The 19,276-nt window shown below is 40.6% G+C and overlaps 1 protein-coding gene across 5 annotated transcripts in view; it reads right to left on the reverse strand.

Annotated features, from left to right (window-relative positions):
• SEMA6A (semaphorin 6A) overlaps positions 1-19,276 on the reverse strand; it is a 106,761-nt gene that overhangs the window by 49,628 nt on the left and 37,857 nt on the right. For all 5 annotated transcript variants that reach the window (XM_064735103.1, XM_064735100.1, XM_064735105.1 and 2 more), the window contains exons 2-9: positions 17,651-17,788; positions 15,266-15,383; positions 9,975-10,035; positions 8,436-8,498; positions 7,492-7,593; positions 4,643-4,733; positions 1,278-1,397; positions 128-216 (exon numbers count right to left, since the gene is read on the reverse strand). In XM_064735103.1, coding sequence (XP_064591173.1) covers positions 128-216; positions 1,278-1,397; positions 4,643-4,733; positions 7,492-7,593; positions 8,436-8,498; positions 9,975-10,035; positions 15,266-15,383; positions 17,651-17,750 — 744 coding nt within the window. In that variant the 5' untranslated portion in view covers positions 17,751-17,788. The remainder of the gene's footprint in view (positions 1-127; positions 217-1,277; positions 1,398-4,642; positions 4,734-7,491; positions 7,594-8,435; positions 8,499-9,974; positions 10,036-15,265; positions 15,384-17,650; positions 17,789-19,276) is intronic.

Genomic DNA, 19,276 nt, shown 5'->3' on the forward strand with positions numbered 1-19,276 from the left:
GACCTTGTCATCATGATTTATGGTTCTCATTTCAAGGTCACTCGTAACAGCATCGGTCCAAGAATAGCATAAATTTTCCTCCTCCTCAATCTGACAAAGTCATTGAAGGCAGAGTTTTTGCCCTTACCTTTCCCATGCTGTTGTACTCCACCGCTATTTCCCGGAAGAAGAAGTATATGTAATTGCCATAGTCAACTGCCTGGACAAAGTACGGCTCTAGGAAAAAAAACCAGCAATGCAAGACACCTGATTTAGGCATCACGTACAGGACACAGAATGCAAAGAGAGGCCAAACACATTCACATATAACATCCAGAGGTGACATAGCTGTGCTTGACAAACTTGATCAGTTTTCAGAACAAACAAATCAGTGCTGCAGAAGAATCGCTGTCTGGGGACAGCAGAGCTGGGAACAAGTCTGTACAACATCACTGCAGGGTAGTTAAGTCTCTGCCACTAATATGTCTGCCCTGCATGGAGTAAGAGGAAAGGTAAACAGGCATTTATAACTGTATGCCTGAGGGGTCCAAGCAGTGCTCTTTATGGCATGCAGTCTGTGAGCTGAGGGAATAACAAACCACGTAACTGTTTCTGCCCACACGTGTCTGTAGCAGCAAGCAAAGTGGGACAGCTAAAGTTGACACCTGGCAAAACATTTCTGCATGCAGAAAAAGACTTGAAACTATGGCTTTGCTCTCTGTTAAAATCACTCCAAATGCTAACAATTCTTAACACCTACATGAAGCTAAACAGCACAATCCTTAACAAAGAGGGCATTTAGAGCACAAAAATTTCCTAATTCAATGGCAGCAGTACAATCCCTAAGAACTGTAACAGAAAGGCTTTGTGCAATATTCACACAATTTTAGTTTCATTAATGAATCTTAGCATTACAGGACAAACCTTCTATATTTCATAAAGCCTTGATTGTTACCTAACAGTGCTGTGGCAGGAATATTTGCAAACACAGCACAAGCACACAGAGCCCTGCAAGCTCCAGCTTTTCCATCCAACAGATGTAAACTTGTGGATTTAATCTTGGAAAGATCACTGGAATATATATTCTGATCTACCCAGCTCACAGCTTCTGTCAAATCCAGTATCTTTGGGTCAGGAGAAGAGTGAAAGAGAAAAACAGATCAGAGTAAGCAAGTGATGTGATCCGCTTCCTTCTTCCTGCCAGAAAGCATTGGTGAAATGAAATGACAAAGAGGTCTGTCAGAAATCCAAGACTCTCATCAGAGATGCTGCTTTTTTTGTCTTGTTTGTTTATCTACCTTTCAACCACTTGGAGTCATGTTTAACTGTCCGCAGGGTTGGGCTGTCTCCCAGGCTCCGGTATATGACCGCGTCTATCGCGAGGAAGTCGGTCACTGTGGCGGAATACAGCTTTCCCTCTGGGGTGGAAGGAAAGAAGAAACCAGGGGGGAGGAGCATTAGAAATAGTAAAATTGCTTCTTCTTTCACCAGTCAGATGAGAAGGGGAAACAAAATCATCACAGTCTCCTTAGGAACACTGAAGGAAGGAAAAAAATCCAGCCAGGTAAATGGAACTGAGTAATGAACAAGCAACTCACTGCTCTGCAGAATGGTAATTTCAGAGGGATGCTGCGGAAGAAAATAACTTTATGGAATAATTCTTCTTCAGTTTAGGTATGTCATACTGAACTACCCTATCCAGTCACATGTCACTAGTTCAACGCTCAGAAATTCTGCTTAGGTATGTTAGCAAAACAAATATAACAGAACTGCTAGTGTCAATGGGAGAGCAAGCCAGACAGGGCTTGGAGACTGTCAGCTAATTGATGCTTATGAAAATTTCTCCCCTTGAGAGCACTTCTGCTCTGCCAAAGATCACTATGAAAAAATTAACTAACATGTTGGGAGCCCTGCTGAAACAGGGAGGAAAAGAGATGGAGGAGGATTGCCCATCAATATTTCTTTTCTAGCATGCATTTTAGGCATTTCCCATATGAATTATGCATTCCTCTCTCTTAAAGAATGGAGGACAAGTGATAAGAAAGGGCCTACAAAATGGCACTCCAGGGACAACCAAAACATACAAAACTATAAGGACATAAAAGCACAAGCTTCAGCAATTTTAAAATTTTATTTGTTTTCTACTTTGTTTGCAGGTCATGGTAACTGTACAGGACTGTTTTCATGTGTGAAATAGAACTTGGAACATGCTGTCTGCTGGCAGCACAAGTGGTGCAGCATAAGCACACAAAATTATTTCTCTGTTGTGTCTGCATAAAAACCAGAATTGTCTACATCTTGTTTGACAGAGATTATGTTGGTGCCTTGAAGGCACCAGCACTGAGGACATTCCCAGGATAAAGCAGAGAGGTCTCTATTGGTCAAGCTCTCCTCATTATACTTTCAGACAGACTGAGAGGGAGTTGATGCACACAGCTATCGCAAAGGCGGATGCCAAGAGGAGGTTGCTGGACTATTTTCAGTGGTGTCCTGCAACAGGATGAGGAGCAATGGCCCTAAAGTAGAGCTCAATAGCTTTCCTCAACATGAGAAGAATGTCTTTACATTGAGGGTGGCAGAGCACTGTAACCCTTCTTTGGAGGTTGTGGGGTCTCCCTCTCTGGAGGCATTCGAGCCCCACTTGGACACATTCCTGTGTCACTTGCTGTAGATGACCCTGCCTTGGCAGGGCGGGTTGGGCTGGATGATTTCCAGAGCTCCCTTCCAACCCTAGAAACTCTGTGAGTCTGTGAATTTCAGCTCCAGAATTAAAATTCAGACTGTTTTTTATTAGCAGTACTGTATGCTTTGTTCTGACTCATGCAATTCTTGTCCTTATTTGGCCACTTAAGAATGATCATTTTTTCTTAGCAAAACAGAAAAAATAATCACTACATGTGTCCCCCTCCCTGATTTAAAATAGAATAAAAAGCTCAATTTTTTAGATATGGATGTCTGAACTCATGTTTATACAACTACACTTATTTTCTTTCCTGCCAAGTTCCTGTGACCAACTACAATTCGCACATATCAGCTGCAATAGCTACAGGCTGCAAGAAGAGCCATACTTAAGTAAGCGCATCCAACAAACTCAGATAACTTGGATTAGTGCCCTAAACTGTTCTGAAACTGCTTTTCTTTGCACTCTGAAAAGTTAGCATGGGTATCAACATGTAAGACACATATAGCAGTGATTTTTTGAAGCTAGCAGATTTACAAGGCATATTCTACAAATATTTATTTGAACTATATCAAATTTATTCTGAATCACCATGAATATTTCTATAAATATTCTCTTTATTTTCAAATAATTCAAGGATTTCTTCAGTGACAAATTTGGAGTAATCTTTCTGAACTTCAGCTGCATTCAAAGTGAATGTTTATAATTGGCTGGTCATAAACTCTTGGCCAATAAACTGAGACAGACCCTTCTGAAAGGTCATTCAGGCTGCACGAAGGATAGGGAGTCTGATATACATGGGAAAAATATTTCTTTGAAGGAGTTTCTCTATTTCCATGTTTTATTAATTACTTGCTACAGTTAGAGAATTTCTACTGTATATATTCCTGCCTGTGACTGTAATTAAGAAATCACATTCTACCACTATCATCATCACTATTATTGGAACAAAAGGACCATTTATTTGCATTATAAAAAATAAAAAAAAGTTGAAACAGGTTACAAAATCTCTCCTTTGTGAGGCAGATCATGATTCCTCAAACATGGTGTTGCTTAATAGAGTCCTTTGGCTATAGACTTGTTTGAGAATGGCTTAAATCTTAAATCTTCAGAGGAATATCTTAGTTATTTCTATGTGAGCATCCAGACTCTGTTTTATAGCATCACACCTGTTGAAGAAGGCTCACATTATCATGGAGGATGTTTTTATTATTTGCACCACTTATCTATCAGCCGGATCTAAGAAAAGATCAGCAGGGTTCACACTAGGAGAAGTTCAATAAAGAGATAATTTAATCAGAAATTTCTGATAACATATAAAAAAATACCGTACAATCAACAGCCAAAATTAACTGAATTTATAAGATTTCACTTTTTCTAACTATCGTAGTAGAAATCAGAATTAACACCGTTATGCTGCATGCAGCATAAATCACCACCAGCCAATACACTTTTCTCCTTTTGTCTGCGGCAGCTGATAAGATCATAGTAAGATGTTTTCAGCTTAAAAAAAAAAAAATCACTTCCCCTTTCCTTCTAGATCTAGAAAAGGGCATGCCACAGCATTTTCCGTAACTTCCTTTTATTATGAATGTTAGCTTAGGCTTAGAGTTGTTAATGAGCATATCCTGCTTAATCCTAATTAAAGCTTACATAAGCTTTGACTTCCTTTGACGTTCACAGAAGCTGAATGCAGCCAAAAATGGTGCCACACACAGGCCATATTATCAAGAATACAGGAAATACTGAAATATTGATCCATGAAACTGAGGCTTTATGCAATGTTGATGACAGTGAAGTTAATTCCAAAGAGGGGAAGGCTGGTTTTGCTAGGAATTTCCTTATGTCCCCTCTTTTCAGTCAGTGTTTACTCTGCTTGACACCATCTAGATTTAGACATTCTGAGCTCAAGCAAGAGGCACAGTGTTACACCAAGCCTGGGCTGCAGGACAGAAAGCAAAAAGTTTATCGCAGTCATTTTACCTGCAAACAACGCAACGTTGGCATGCTTTGCATCATAGGGGCACCTGGCCATTCCACTGAATTCCTCTTCAAGATAGTCCAGGGTATCCATCTGAAAAATCAAAGGGAGCTCCTCAGATAAAGAAACAAAGAAACAAAATTTCTTACCCAGGATGATGCTTTATGACAGTGTTTCTTCTTTTCTGGGCGCAGGAGAAGGCCCTTACTCTAACTCTACTCCTGACTGTAAAGTAAAAACTTGACAAAAAAAATCATGGAATTAAATAAAAAAAGCCTGAAAAAAGTATGTCCAGTAAGTGAGGCATTCTTTTGGAGCTAATAATTCTCACCGTGACACATTTTACTGAAGTCTTCAGTCCAGATTTTATCTGCACACAAGTTTCGTTTTGAACTGTAGCAGGCCATGTGGTCTGTGGTTCTGGCAGGGATCCAAAATTTATCCTCACCAATGACCCAACAGAAGCACTCTTATACACAGAAAAGACTGCAAACCACATCATTCAGAAGAAACAACACTAGGACAATTATCTCTGTGTGCATTTTTCTCCCCCAAGTCCAGAGGTCCTTCTGCTCTAGTCTCAGTAGTGGTGCTCTCTTCCTTGATTTGCATATTCAGAAAGATGCTCTTCACGTTTTTCTATACCAGTTGAGTCCATGTCACAGAGAATCCTCTTACCATAAAGCAAGAATTAATCTGTGCAGGAATTGTAAATTCTGAGGCTTATATGTAACCCCTGGGAAATAAATTCACCCTGGGCACTGATAACGACACAAATATACAGATTGACTTTACATGAAGTTCAAGAAGGTTTGGTGAGCTAAGGGAGAATTGTACACCTGTTATGCCTTTAAGATGCTTACACTACAGTGTTTTGAGAATAAGAACCTATGTAGCATATTCAGGCAACTTGTCTGTCTCATACTCTATAGATTACACACAGTAAAGATTCACAGAGCATGACAAATAACCCACACAGCACCATCCACTTAAATAAACTTTTAATTTGTGTGTTACAGCTTCCAAGTCCTTCAGTGGATGATTTGTGATCATTTGTTTTCTGTCATGTATCCTTTCTGTCAAAGTCCACTCTGAGGGCAGTCAGTTGTGTTTACTCAAAGGCTGAAAAGCATTTCACATGATAGTAAGAGGAAATGAGTTAGAGTCCTGAGTAACTCTTCCTGCACCAAGCTCCACAGGCTGGGCTCACCCTCACAACCACTGGCACACCTGAGGGACAGCCCTGCTTTCTGTTTGGCACACATTCAGTTCTCTCTCTGGATAATGAAGGAATACACGGAGGAAAAGCCAGGGCAGGTGTTGTTTCTGAAGACTGCCAGGGGGATCACTATCCAGCCCTGCATCACAGGGGACGAAAACTCTGGAGTAAGGGGGAAGAGGCCATTTATATGCCTCACACCAAGATGTCAATGAAATCTATAATTGTATCTAAAAGACAACTTCCACACAAGGAGACCGGCTGAGATTTGTTAGCCTCAATAATGGAATTCAGAGATTAAAAATTAAAAATTGCAAACCGTAGTAGAAGAATAAATACAGCCCAGTGATCAAGAAGCTTCATTGCATACTAGGAGCAGGCAAGGAAAGAAAGAATAAAAGAAACAGCTGTTAGAGTAGCTAACTGTACCTCAGAGTTACCACGACACAGGCTTGTATTCTTACTCAATTTGGTTAGTCCTCCACAGACTGGAAGAAAAAACTACCCTGCACTTCTCTCCCGTGTTTTCTAAACTGCAGCCATTATAGTGGCTAAATGTGGCAAAGCATCATTGCACAAAAATCAAGGAAGACCACCAGTCACAGTGAATACCATTAGGGAAGTAGTCTTCCTGGCTCTTAACATCTTTATTCTGCTTTTTTCCAATAACTCTGAACCCAAAACCTAAATGGCAGTTGTAATTTTGTCAGGAGCAGCATTACTAAAACTGAATTTTATTTTTCCAGAAAAAAAGATGAGAAATTACCTGTGGGACATAACAGCGCCTAGAAAAGCAGAGTCTGGATGTCAAATGCCTAAATAAATTTATTTCAAAGCTACTCTGGAGACATCCACTGTTGGGAGTTATATCAGAATATAATGGTAAAAACCTAAGAAAATGGGAAATATTTCAATAAGTGGGTCCTACTGGAATGAAGACTCCTGAGATACACTATGCCAAAGGAATAAATTGGCTTCAGGGCATTAATGTCAAGTATGCAGGGACCAGCAGGGTTTCTACACTGCTCCAGATAATGTTTTGGCTTTGCAGATCCCCAGCAAGTGAGGAATACTTCTCTGCCCTGCTGTACTGCTCCTTGCAGAGATTAGCTGTTCCATCACTCCCACAGCACACAATGCCATAGGATCTCCACAGCATCCCCATCTTGGGGGCTCAGAAACTCAGGTTTTGCTAGCTATGTCCCCAGGCTCCTTCAGAACTGGTTTTGCGATTGAGAACAGTAGAACAGAAATTTTAGAACATGCTACTCAGCAGTAACCCCCAATACTAGTCTATGACTTGATGTGAGTGTCAGTGACAAGCTGAGGAACTTTCTGAGGTGGGACTACAGCCCCCAGCAGGGATCTGAAGGACTCTGTACCTATGGGGGGCAGTGCAAAGTGGCAATTCTCTTGATGTGCAGGAGTTGCAAAGAGCTAGGTACTCAGTCTGGGATTTTCTCGGAAATCCAATCAACATTGAACTCGGTAGTGCTGAAACAAGTCAGGACAAACGTTTCAGAATTGAATGGAGCATAGGTGAAGGACAATCTCACGCTGCTGCCAACATAGTCACAATAAATCCAACCAAATGACAAGGCATAAGTGAAATTCTGCAAACAGATTACATACCTTGTAGTTCCTGCAAGAAGGGTTGAATGCATTTGTTCCACAGATAAACAGTGTATCCTCGTTTCTTTTTAGGAGAACCTTAATAAAGTTATGACATTCATCCTGAAGAAAAATAATAAAAACTATTTCAACTCCTGCATTTTGAGTATCTGTTTTCATTTTTAAGCAGTGATATTTCACAGGTTTAAAATTAAATTGGCTGGTACCTACTGTGATACTCTGGCCTTATTTTGACTATGTTTAACTAACCATGAGCAATTTGTAATTAATTTATATTCTAGTGGCTTAAAAATTACAAAGAGCTGAAGATAAAGCATTCATATTGTAGCTCCCAGTTTGCTGTTGTTGACAAAGGTGAATTTTGTTTGAAAACTGCTGCTTTCCTGAAGAGTGAAAAATCTGATTTTGTCACCTGTGCCACTGTCAGACAGTGACATCACCACTACAATGTGCTGGCATAAAGCTTCTTTAACTAGAAGGGGAAGTAGATGTAAAGAATCAAAGAGTCTGCGTCTGATTATGATACTACTTATGCCAGTCATAGGTTCCAGGAGGGTGAAAGTGGTGTGAGAAACAGTCCTTCTACAGCCCCACACTCATCTTTTCTGATGCTTTACCTGAACTCCTCAGTAAATTCCCACAGGGGGATGGACAGCAGCACTTGGCTTTTGAAGCAATGGTAAGCAGAACTGCTACACTAAGCATTGTGACCTGCTCCATGCCTTAAATATTTTGGGATATTGCTGTGGCTTCTGTCCTAATATTTTATCACATTTGAAGTGAACTGTTTTTGCAAATCAAAGCCTTCAGTAAGTTGATGGGAAAAGCAATTACTGGTAAGAAGTGAATGGCAAGATCCATTCCACATCACAGACAGCAGCCTGAGATAATAGTGATGCAACTAAACTGAAGTGGCAGTTGCAGAAGAAATGAAAATTGCCTACCTTATGTTTTCCCTTCATTCTGCATGTGTCTACATCAGCTTGTCTAGATTTCCATGTCAATTTCTGCAAGAATAAAGAAAGAAATCAATTAGAACTCAGAGGTTTTTCACATTTGATTTCAGAAGTAGAAGTCCCATAGGGGAGACTAGCTTTTGAATATACATTTATTGAAAGTTTTCTACACTCTTTATCCATGATTAATCCACCACAATGAAACAATGGAGATTCAGTGATGTGGATCGTTCATTTAACTTTGTTTTGCCTTCAATTCATGATACTAGAAATCCATCCCTCTTACTTAAAAGCCTAAATGAACAGAATTCAACAATTGGTGAACTTTGAAAAATGTGCATTTTTCTTAAAAGTAGTAGATGTTCTCTTCTTTTAACTGATATTGCTCTAGAAATCAGAATTATAATTTATGGACTATGAACCTTCACTGACAAAGACAACATTTTAGATCTGGAAAGAAATAAAATTCAGGTACTTCTTACCACTTCAATTCAGCTAACAAGCTCCAAGAGTTTTTCACCTGCCAAGACACTGCTGACTTTACCTGCTAACACTGTTTCTCCAGAAGATTTACAGCTAAATCCCAGCCAGTTTTTTTGTTTTTTGAGATGAGTTTCAAAAACGGTCAAATGTGGAAGCCTTATTAATTATAACGAAGCTTTGTTTAAAACCACATGGCCTAAGATGGCATCACCTTAGACATTATTGCCTTGATAGTTCTGACAGTGTTCCTGATGAGTAAACTGAGACCCTGTGCATTCATGGAGGGGCCCAAGCTGAAAGAGTAGCCATGAATGTTCCTTTCCATTGTAAGTGTATGCCCTGACTCTTTGATGAGTTAGAAAGCTCACTTTCACCATCATTCACAGTTATAATGAAGCGCTGTCCCCTCCTCCAGTGGAATTCATCCAGTGCCCAAATTTTTATGATCTTCTGTCAGACCAAGGCTGTGTTCAACATATGTTACACAACATGAATGAAATGCAAAGGAGCTGAAGAAAGATTATTTTCAGTATGTTTGTGTTAATATAAAATGCAGTAATGCAGACAAAACTTTTCTTTGTTTGAATGTAACTTCCCATAGAGACAATGTGAATACATCTACAAAGTGATGTTATAGTAAGATTTTATTTAGTCAGTTCTAGCACAAGTGAAAAAAATTTGTGCAAATGAAAATATGTAACTTGCTTCTTATGACAGAAGTTTCAGTAGACTTAATTGGGATAGTATGACTGTTACAGAAAACTGCTGCATATAAATGAATAGATGTTTGACAGATGTTCCATTGGGGACCTCACCATATTTCAGTAGATTGCTTATCAGCCCAGCTAAACCACTTATCAGAAATTCGCAGAGGACACGATTGCTATTCTAGCTCTCCACAAATATGATTAGCAATGCCATGTTACTTGCTTATTACAGTTTTACAGCAGTGTTGGCAAGTTCATGAAAACAATGTTATCATCCTATTTATTTGAAGCTTGTTCTAGTGTCCTTGGTTTCTGGGTAATGATAAAGGTTACTTACTTTGCTAAAATAAATTTCTTCTGTATGTGATGTGTCCATATCAACAGTATAAATATGGTCCCTGTAAGCAAAGCAAAGAATACAACATCAAATGGAATAGTCAGACAGTTAATTTTCTATCTATCACAAGATAATCCATAATCCATTTTTAAAAAATCTGAGATTTTACCAGAAGACATTACTGGCAGCATCCCCTGCTTCTCCCACAAAAGCCTTTTCACATATAAACTATTTGTCTTCCCATTAAGAGGAAAAAAAGGAAAGTGCTACAAAACTTCAAAGTAAGATGCTTTCCCAAAAGCAATTATTTGAACAAATGAGATTTGGGAAAGTAGATAAGTCTCAGGAGATTTCTGCTCTTTCAATCCTACACCAGGATGCCATAATGTAGCATGCAGCTGTGTTTCTTATCCTGAAATAGCTTTTAGGCACCCTTTGCCAGATTCCTGGGCTAGATGTCACTGTGGCATGTAGAGCCATCTAAGGTTAAAAAAATATCTCCCTTCCCTTCCCTTCCCTTCCCTTCCCTTCCCTTCCCTTCCCTTCCCTTCCCTTCCCTTCCCTTCCCTTCCCTTCCTTCCCTTCCCTTCCCTTCCCTTCCCTTCCCTTCCCTTCCCTTCCCTTCCCTTCCCTTCCCTTCCCTTCCCTTCCCTTCCCTTCCTTCCCTTCCCTTCCCTTCCCTTCCCTTCCCTTCCCTTCCCTTCCCTTCCCTTCCCTTCCCTGTTACAATATGGCAGAAAAAAGGCACCAAACTATTCCCAGAAATTGTTCTTTTCTTCACAATCTGCGGGCCAAACTAAACTGTAAAATATTTCTCTGAAAAAAGTTCACACTTCTTTCCTTACAATTACTTTCCTATTTTCCCAAGAACCTGTCCCTCTCTACAATTAGCTGCCAATCTGTTCTTAGAAAGAGGAAACAGACACAGCTAATCAGGTACAGAGATGTTTTTAGACACTCTTTTCTGTGTAAACAGAGAAAAAGGACAGGTCTGTATGGAATCCAAATTTGAAAACAAACACCAATCCACAAAGTTGTAGTAACCAGCACATTGAATTGGGACTGAGATCTCATTTTTACTTGAAATAAAATTGAATATTTTCAAGATGCAGAAAGCTGCGCAGCTGAAGTTTGACCTGCAGCATTGGAGGGTCTGCTGAATGCAGAACACAGGCTCTTTCCATTTTAGAAATCACTGTTCTCAAGGTTAGCTCCATATTTATTGGGTTTTGGGAAACAGTGCTAGTCTTGCCTTTAACAAAGGCAAACACGGAATACTGCTACATGAGAAATAAACACTTCTCTCAGGTGAAGGAAAGACGCAGTGTTGTGGTAGGGAACCAGCTTTGAAAATTTTTCTGCTATGGAGCTTGAGGCTGTTTTCTTTGTAAGATGCCAAATTGAGGAGCTGATGGGTTTTCTTCTCCAGACTCTAAAACCAGAGCTGTCATTTACTTACAAGATTGGTTTAATACTTCGATTTATTATTTGCCTGACTTCTGTGACAGAGCAGTGGTCAGGGCTGGTTCTGGAATAAAATTACCTATTAGCACAGTATCAGCTTCATAGATTACGTCATGGTTCCCTTTATATGTGCATTACTCTTTATTGCTGTCACTCCTGCTATATAAAAGTGGGGGAAAAAATCTCTTGAATTGCAAATGAGGTGCGGGTGGACCTATAAAACCCTTCTTCCAGCACAGCTCTTGATTTTATTCATTAGCCTTGCTTTCCAGAGGTTACAATTTTTTTTCATTTTGAGCAAGACAATTAGAAAATACAGCAGTGGTACTCAGAAAGAGCTGAGTTGTTTAGTTCCACCTCAATAAAACTGTCTTTAGAGGACTTACTATCTGATTCAAGGAACAGTTCAAACGAAACTCCGATGCTAAGTTATGAGATTGTTGGAAAGAAGGTTAGCATCAGGAAAATTACATATCATTTTCTCAAGCCACAAATGAAGCACAGTTGCTGACAGTGTCAGTAGACAGCAAAAGAGCTGTCAAATTTGGGGGAGGGCTCCCTAATCACAGAAAACGTGGGATTGTCCTCATTCTCCTTTTCCCACTGCTGCCCAACTCCTACTTTCTACTAGCTGTGGTATGTGTACAGTTTACTGCTAATTAAGTTATTCTAACACAAATTTACTTAATCCTAGAGCTTCCGTTTTTCCCACCTCCAGTCAGCAGAACTGAGTTCTGTTGCCATGGCATAATCTTGTTGAGGAAGGGAATTTAAATAATGCCACTGGCTGTGCATGACCCTTGGAACTCGGAGCATGGTTCGGAAACACATAACTGCGAAGGAGGAGGGAGCCATCCCGTAGCCTGCTCCGTGCCTGCTTGGTTCACACACACACAGGAGGAGCGGCACATAATGCGAACAAAAGCTGCCACCACACGAGACAATGGGAGGAGGAGACACAGCAAACTTAGAAAAGGATGTGTGTGCCTGGGTGTGTGGGCCAGCGAGAGAGAGATGAGGAGCGAGTACCCTTCCCACGAGAAAAAAGATGACAGAGCCAGTCCTTAGCAAGCCTGTTCAGAGAGTAAAGCTTCATGGCCTTTGACTGAGTTATTCTAATTTATGTTGGCTGTGTATTTCTGTCTGATAACATGAAATAATGCCTTTGTGAAGTGACACAAAACTTTATTTGGTAATAGCTAATACAGGAGTTGGGTATCCCATATGACAAAATAAGCAGTGGGACTGACAGAAATTTTGCTCTATGCCAGTTGATCATTAATAAAATGTAAGCAGTTCTCAAATCTGAGTTAGCCTTTCTGGTGGGCTGAAACTGTCTGCAAAAGTCAACATGGATTTTTCCAAAACAAGCAAACAAAAAACCTCCCCAACCTAAACACAACAGCGCTAAAATAAAAATGCTCACTATTTAACCATTTGTTTTGATTGTTTTTCAGATAATTGGATAAAATATAAACTTGGGATTGCTGTATTTCAATGCATAAAAAAAGCATGAAAGCAATATCTCATATAATAGTCCAAAGATTTATTTAGCTACAGTTTTCAATGAATCTTGTTATAAAACTCTTTGGCAAACACATTTGCTTGCGTACTAATTTGCTTCCAATCTCTAGATTTACTACCGCCTTTGAAGGAAATGCAGTATTTGAATTACAAACTTTCATCCACACGAGATACTGAAGGATGACTCATTTTCTGAAGTTTGTTACTTAAAGATAAAAATTATCTCTGAATTTCAACTTGTATCACATAGTCTTGTCAGCCCAGGAAGGACTTCATTTGGTAACATGGAGGGGGAGAAGAATATGTCAAAGAGCTTTTGAGTTACCAAAGGAAAAACAGTGTAAGAAGATTTTTTTCATGCCCATGTAAGTACAAAACAGATCAGGTCTTTATTCTTTTTTGTAGGTCACAAGATCCTAGGACTATATAAGCACTCTCATTGTAGCAAGTTGTTTTATACAAATGAGGAAGAATGCCTATTCACATACTAGTACATGTTATCCCCCAAATATTAGCATTCTTCATATAATTTGTGCACACATCCCAAAACTGTTTTATATCCCAAAACTGTTCTCTGGGTTTTCCTGCTCTAAAGCCAGTTACTTGGGCACTGAGACAGTCTAACTGCGTCAATCTCAGTCTGGGAACAAACTATGAAAACAGCACAGCAAAATCTGCAAAGAGGATTTACCACCACCTCGCTGCAAATAATTTCCTAATTTAAAGGAAAACAAATGAGGAAAGCAAAGGGAGCTCAGTCATGAAAAGGAGGAAATCCTGCCACCACCTTTCAAACCTATTCAACCCTCAGTCCTGCCCCACTCTTTATCCCATTAAAAACGGCAAAAATACCAATCTCAGAGCCCAGACAAAGCATGGGGCTGATGTCTCCCTGTGCCCTGTGACCACACCATGGCAGCTCCTGTGGAAGGATTCTTGCTCTCTGCCTGGACTCCATGCAAGGTCTTGCTGTGAGAGCCCTGAGCTCTGCCCCCCCATGCAGCAAGGGGCATGCAGGGAGCCTGGGAAGCTGCAATTAGCCAGAGCAGCTGCTATGGCTGGGTAATGGAACAGGTGTGTTCTTCCAGCAGCCAGGGACATGGCTCTGAAAAGTGTCACTCAGTGACCGTGCTGGTGTAATGCAATTACCAATTTTGTGGTGCTGCACAGAGATGGACAGGCAGCTTTCCCCACAGGACACATCCGACCACCCAGGAGATGGGGAGTGGCTGCCTGAGAAGAAAGGCAGGCAGCTCCCCAAGGCTGCCAAGGGCTTTGCAGACAGGGCTGGTGGTGACAGGCTGCCTGTTCAGCAGCTGTTCCCCTTCACTCTTGGCCATCCCACCCACCACTTCTCCCTTCTGCAGCAACAGCCTGGTTTTATGTGACACATGCAGAAAGGTGTGTGTTTTTCCAATGGAGAACCAGAAAACAGGCAGAAAACAAGCTACTACTTGAGAGGCAGCTTGCAGGGAGGTCCCAAACAGCATCTGGGTCCAAGAGCTCCTAAACTGGACTACCCACCCTTGCAAATCTGGACCACCCAGCCTTGCTAATCTGGAGCCATCTTGCCATCATTCTGCATCTCTCATGTAATTCCCACTCTAAGATCGTCAATCTTCTTTGCTAACAACAGTTATGGATGTGAAGTGTTAATATTGGATCTCTGCAAGTTTGGCAGCTGTCTAATGGGTGTAGGCCCACTGAGGTTGACAGTGCAAGCTGAGCTAGGTAAACTAAATGGGTGGCTCATGTGCAATTTTTATAAAAAGACATGCTCATGTCTGCACAGTATAGCTCTCCAAAAAAAGTCAAGACACTAAATTCAATTAACATTGAGGGAGCATGTTCAGTTCTTTTTCTTTGTCTTAAGATACCATAAAACATGCCAAGATCAGCAAAATTTCATTCTAATAACTCTTATCAAAAAACACATCTGTGCACAGAAGAAATATTCTCTAAAATTTGTCATTATTGGTGAGCACTAGTGGAATAAAATGATGAGGATGGCATTGCTTCTCCATGGAACTAAATTATATTTCTGGCAACTTCCCTCTTGCAGGTCTCAGAGGAAGGTAGAGGCATGTAGCCCTAAAACACAGGTGCAACACATTGCAAAACTTTAGTTGATCATCTAGCAATGTTTCTAATATGTCTCACTAACAGGCTGCAAAGCTCTCTGTGAGTGCAAGACAAGCCTAAAAATAATGTGTCCGTCAGAGAAGAGCTCAGAATATTCCTTGTGTTCTCCTTGCTCCTCTGAAAGCAGTCAGAGAGGAGTGCTGAAGCAGGAGGCTACTGACCTAGCAGCAACGTAGAGGGTCCTGTTCATGACCATGACAAGCTGGATGTCCAGCCGGTGCCTCTGCGTGGTGTTCCGCCCTGGTTTGTGACCCACAAACACCGGATACTGTCTTGTGTCTGTGGAAAGGAAAAAGATCAACAGGGTCAAAAGAGAATAACAAACTGAAATGGTGCTAATGTGAATCACCATGGGGCCCAGCTCTAGCCAAAACCCGTGGTTTCTGTTCTGCCCTGGAAGCACAGACTGGGGCTGGAAGGCATGAGCACAGAGAGCTGGGGAGTTCTTCAAGGTTACAGTGTCTGCAGCTGCAAAGGAGAAAGTCACCACCTTTATAGAAGACAAAAACTGTGAATTTTTTTAAGCATAAAGCTGTTCTGGAGCTCTTGGTGCACAGGTACATGGCACTTTCTTGCAGTTTTTCCTTCACTGTTTGCAGAGCTTAAATGCTTGCTCCTGTCTGCTAAAGCATGTCTATCAGGATGAAGCTGTTCCACAGTGGCCAATCAATCAACACAATGACTGGACTGGTAGTGGCTAGAGCAAAAGGCTTGGCTCTTGTTGGCTCTAACTGCCAGTTCCCTGGGTTTTCTACAGGACTCAACTGCTGTCACAGAACGGCTGCAGGGTTTTCTGAGAAATGGTGGGAAATCACCACTTGAACTTTATGAAGTGAAAGTCACTGCACATTATTTTGGCAACCAGTCTGATATTCCAATCCTTCTGGCAACTGGGCAGCAATACTAATTGGAATCCCCATGCTGAGATTCTGCTATCAACAAGTCAGCTTCCTGCCCTCCAGTTCTACGAGTCAGCAAGAGTATTTATTGTCTATTCCTTTTTTTTTTTGGGGTGAGAGCTCAGCACTCACACAGGGTGTTCCACTGCTCCTCAGATGGGTGTACAACCTAACAACAGTGAACACTTCTGATCAAGGGCCACTTCACATTCAGTGATGAGCACTACCGTGGCAGACCTGCTGCAAGTGAATGTTATACTGAGCTGACTAGCATCTAGCTATGGGTTTTCCCCATTAATATGCCTTCCTGGAAAACTGCAGCTCCTTGGGGGAGTCTATTTCTGCAGAAACTCATCTGCTGCTTTAGTATTTTCAGCTATTGTCTTCTAAAAGCATTGTACCTATTAAGCTTGGTCAAAGTATTGGTTCACAGCACAGCCTCAGTGAAGGACCACATAGTGTCACGTGACACAAAGTCTGGCGATAAAACTGGATAAAAAAAAGGAACATCTCACCAAACCAGGTGCTGACTCTTTAAGAAATAAATTAAGACACCAGGCAGGATTTAATCCTTCTGATCATGTCCTACATGCAAAATGCCCAGTTTTATCGTCAGGCTGTCTTCTACGCAGTAGTGTTTCCTCTGTAACTCATGGATCTAGAACAAACTAAGGATGTTCGTGTCCACTTCAGCATGCAATGCTGCAGAGGAAAAATCCTCCCATGTTCTATTTCTCTAAAAACATCAAGTATGGCAAATTTTTCTAGGAATGATTAGCACTGCCTTTCTGGAGGGTGAAAATGTTGGTGGCTGAAGTGGCCACACTGCTATGTTTCACCTGTGGTTGCTTCAGAGCAGTTCTTCCCTGTTGTTGTACCCCAGAAATCTATTAGCATTTGCAGCACATCAGGTGTGCCCTGGAGTCTTGTCTTTCAGAATAATGTTACACAGGACAGACAAGTTTTTGGGTACCAGGACCTTGCAAAGCACAGTGAACATGGACCATTTAAAAACCAAATTCCTGAACAAAAAAAGAATTGAACACAAGCCTGCTCTTGGGTGACTTACTACTCCCTGGCATACTTTTAGGGGCCCAGATGCTAAAGACTTCCTTATAAACATCTGAAACTTTGGGACTTTGAAGAATTTTCATTGCCATTATCACAACTGAGATGAGGCGAATGTGAAAGAATCAGATAAGTCAAGCCTGATGTCCACTGTAAGATACACAGAAAGCTCTCCACCTGTTTAGCCAGCAGATCTCAGTATGCAGCTGCTGGTGTTACACTAGATTTTGGAGAGTTTGCCAATCTCTACTGGTAAGAAAGGAGAGACCTTCTGTCATACAAGATTCTTTGTCTTGATTTAGTTTTTAGCTTCTTCAATTCTGTCTTAGGAAAAAAATGCCTAATGCTCAAACAGAATCCATTTGAGCTTAAAGAAGACCAATTATTTGTATTAGATTACCAAATAATTGGACCATATGAAAAAGTCATGTTCCTATGTCAGTACCTGACAATGTACATTGACTGATATGGGAGAAATCAAGAAAAAACAATTTTATCTGCTGCAACTGTATTTAAGTAGTGTTGATTTGAAGTTCCCTGATCAGCACTGCATGTGCTCCTCTGGCCCCTCATACTTACAGTTGCCATGCGAAATACTGATAGGCTCAGAATCTTCCGGGAAACCAGCCCCAGCAAAGTGTAGCAGTGTGAAATATAGCAGCAAGGCTTCTGACCTCATAGTAGTTCAGCTGTGAGGCTTCACTTCTTCACTTCACCCTGTGGAAGACAAACAAGAGTTTCAGCACCTTCAGGTGGAACAGAGCTTTAAAGAGTGTGGGAAAGTGGAGGAACCTTTTCTCCTCAGCCCTCTCACTCCACCTGAGGAGGCATGCTGTGTTTCTAAGCAGAAACTGCCCTGCAAAGCCAGTTATTCTTCAGCTCATGCCCTAGCAGGGCCACATCTTGCTTGAGAATAGAATTATGGACCTGTGTGTTACAAAAATTTTTCTGCCTCTGATGCTTATATGTAATAAAGATGCTTCATCTCCTGCACTGATTGATGGCTGACAAGAGTTTTCCAAGAAATATTTTATTTTCCCTTTCTTTGGTTTACATAGTTAGATGTTGACATGATGACACACACCAAAAATAAAAAAAAACCCCTCACACTCCATTATTCTGGTTAAAAAGAGATTAAGAGTTATACTACAGGACTGATTCATACCCTGTAGAGTTGTGAATCAAGTGAAGAAACTGAGAGAGCTTGATGGAGCATTCAGAACATGTCATTCGGCTTTACCATAAAAATATGTACCCATAAATTCAGGCGTCGTAAAACCAATACTCCAACTTGTGATAAAATAGGGAAGAAAAGAACTGTCTAAATCCAGCAAATTTTTTTCCCTGTGTTCCACTGATGCATTCATTCATTCATTCATTCATTCAGATTTCATGTACAAAAATATCCCTAAATCTTTAAGATAAAAGGAACCACTGGGGCCTTTGGATACAGTGAAAAAAAACAGCACATAATACAGTAAATACTTCATAATTCCCAGGCAAATTTCACAGAGAAATTGATCTGTAGGGGAAATCAGTGCAAAAGTGGGGTTTTCTTTTCATCCCTTCCAGAGTTTCAAACCTTTGATGCTGCCTGCCAAAGATTCCTTTTGAACAAAGCTATTTTACAGTGGTCTGTCAGTCATTCAAGATTTATGGGCAGAAAGTCAAACTTCATAACCTACATAGTCTTTGAAACTTAATTTGGCAAACAAAGTGCTAACTTGCCCTTCTGCAGCACTATTTAATATTAGATACCTGTGTCTCCTTTCTTGATGCCAAAAAAAGCATTAGCAAGTGTTAAACGTTGGATTCCTCATTTTTTAACCAATAGAAAAGTGTCATAATAATTAATTTGCCTCATCAGATATTTGCTTTCAAATAAAATTTCAGTTGCTATAAATGGTTTGGAGTGGGGGATCTGTTGCAGGGTGATACAGTCCATAAGGACTGCTGATTTATTACACTCTCTGTGTTAGTCTATTTTTATTTCAACACAAAAATTGGAATTTTGGCTGATTCTCTATTTCTATTAACAAAACAACTGAGAGACCAAGTTAGAGACCAAGAATAGGAAAAAAAATAATGTAAGGCTGTGACTGACAACTGAACAAAGTTTCAGATAGATGGTGAAGGATAAAAATAGCAAGAATAAAGGCAATACAATGCAGACAGTGTAGGTCTATTATAACTTACAAGAGAACA

This window comes from Zonotrichia leucophrys, chromosome Z, assembly GCF_028769735.1.
Source record: "Zonotrichia leucophrys gambelii isolate GWCS_2022_RI chromosome Z, RI_Zleu_2.0, whole genome shotgun sequence".
Lineage (NCBI taxonomy): Eukaryota > Metazoa > Chordata > Aves > Passeriformes > Passerellidae > Zonotrichia > Zonotrichia leucophrys.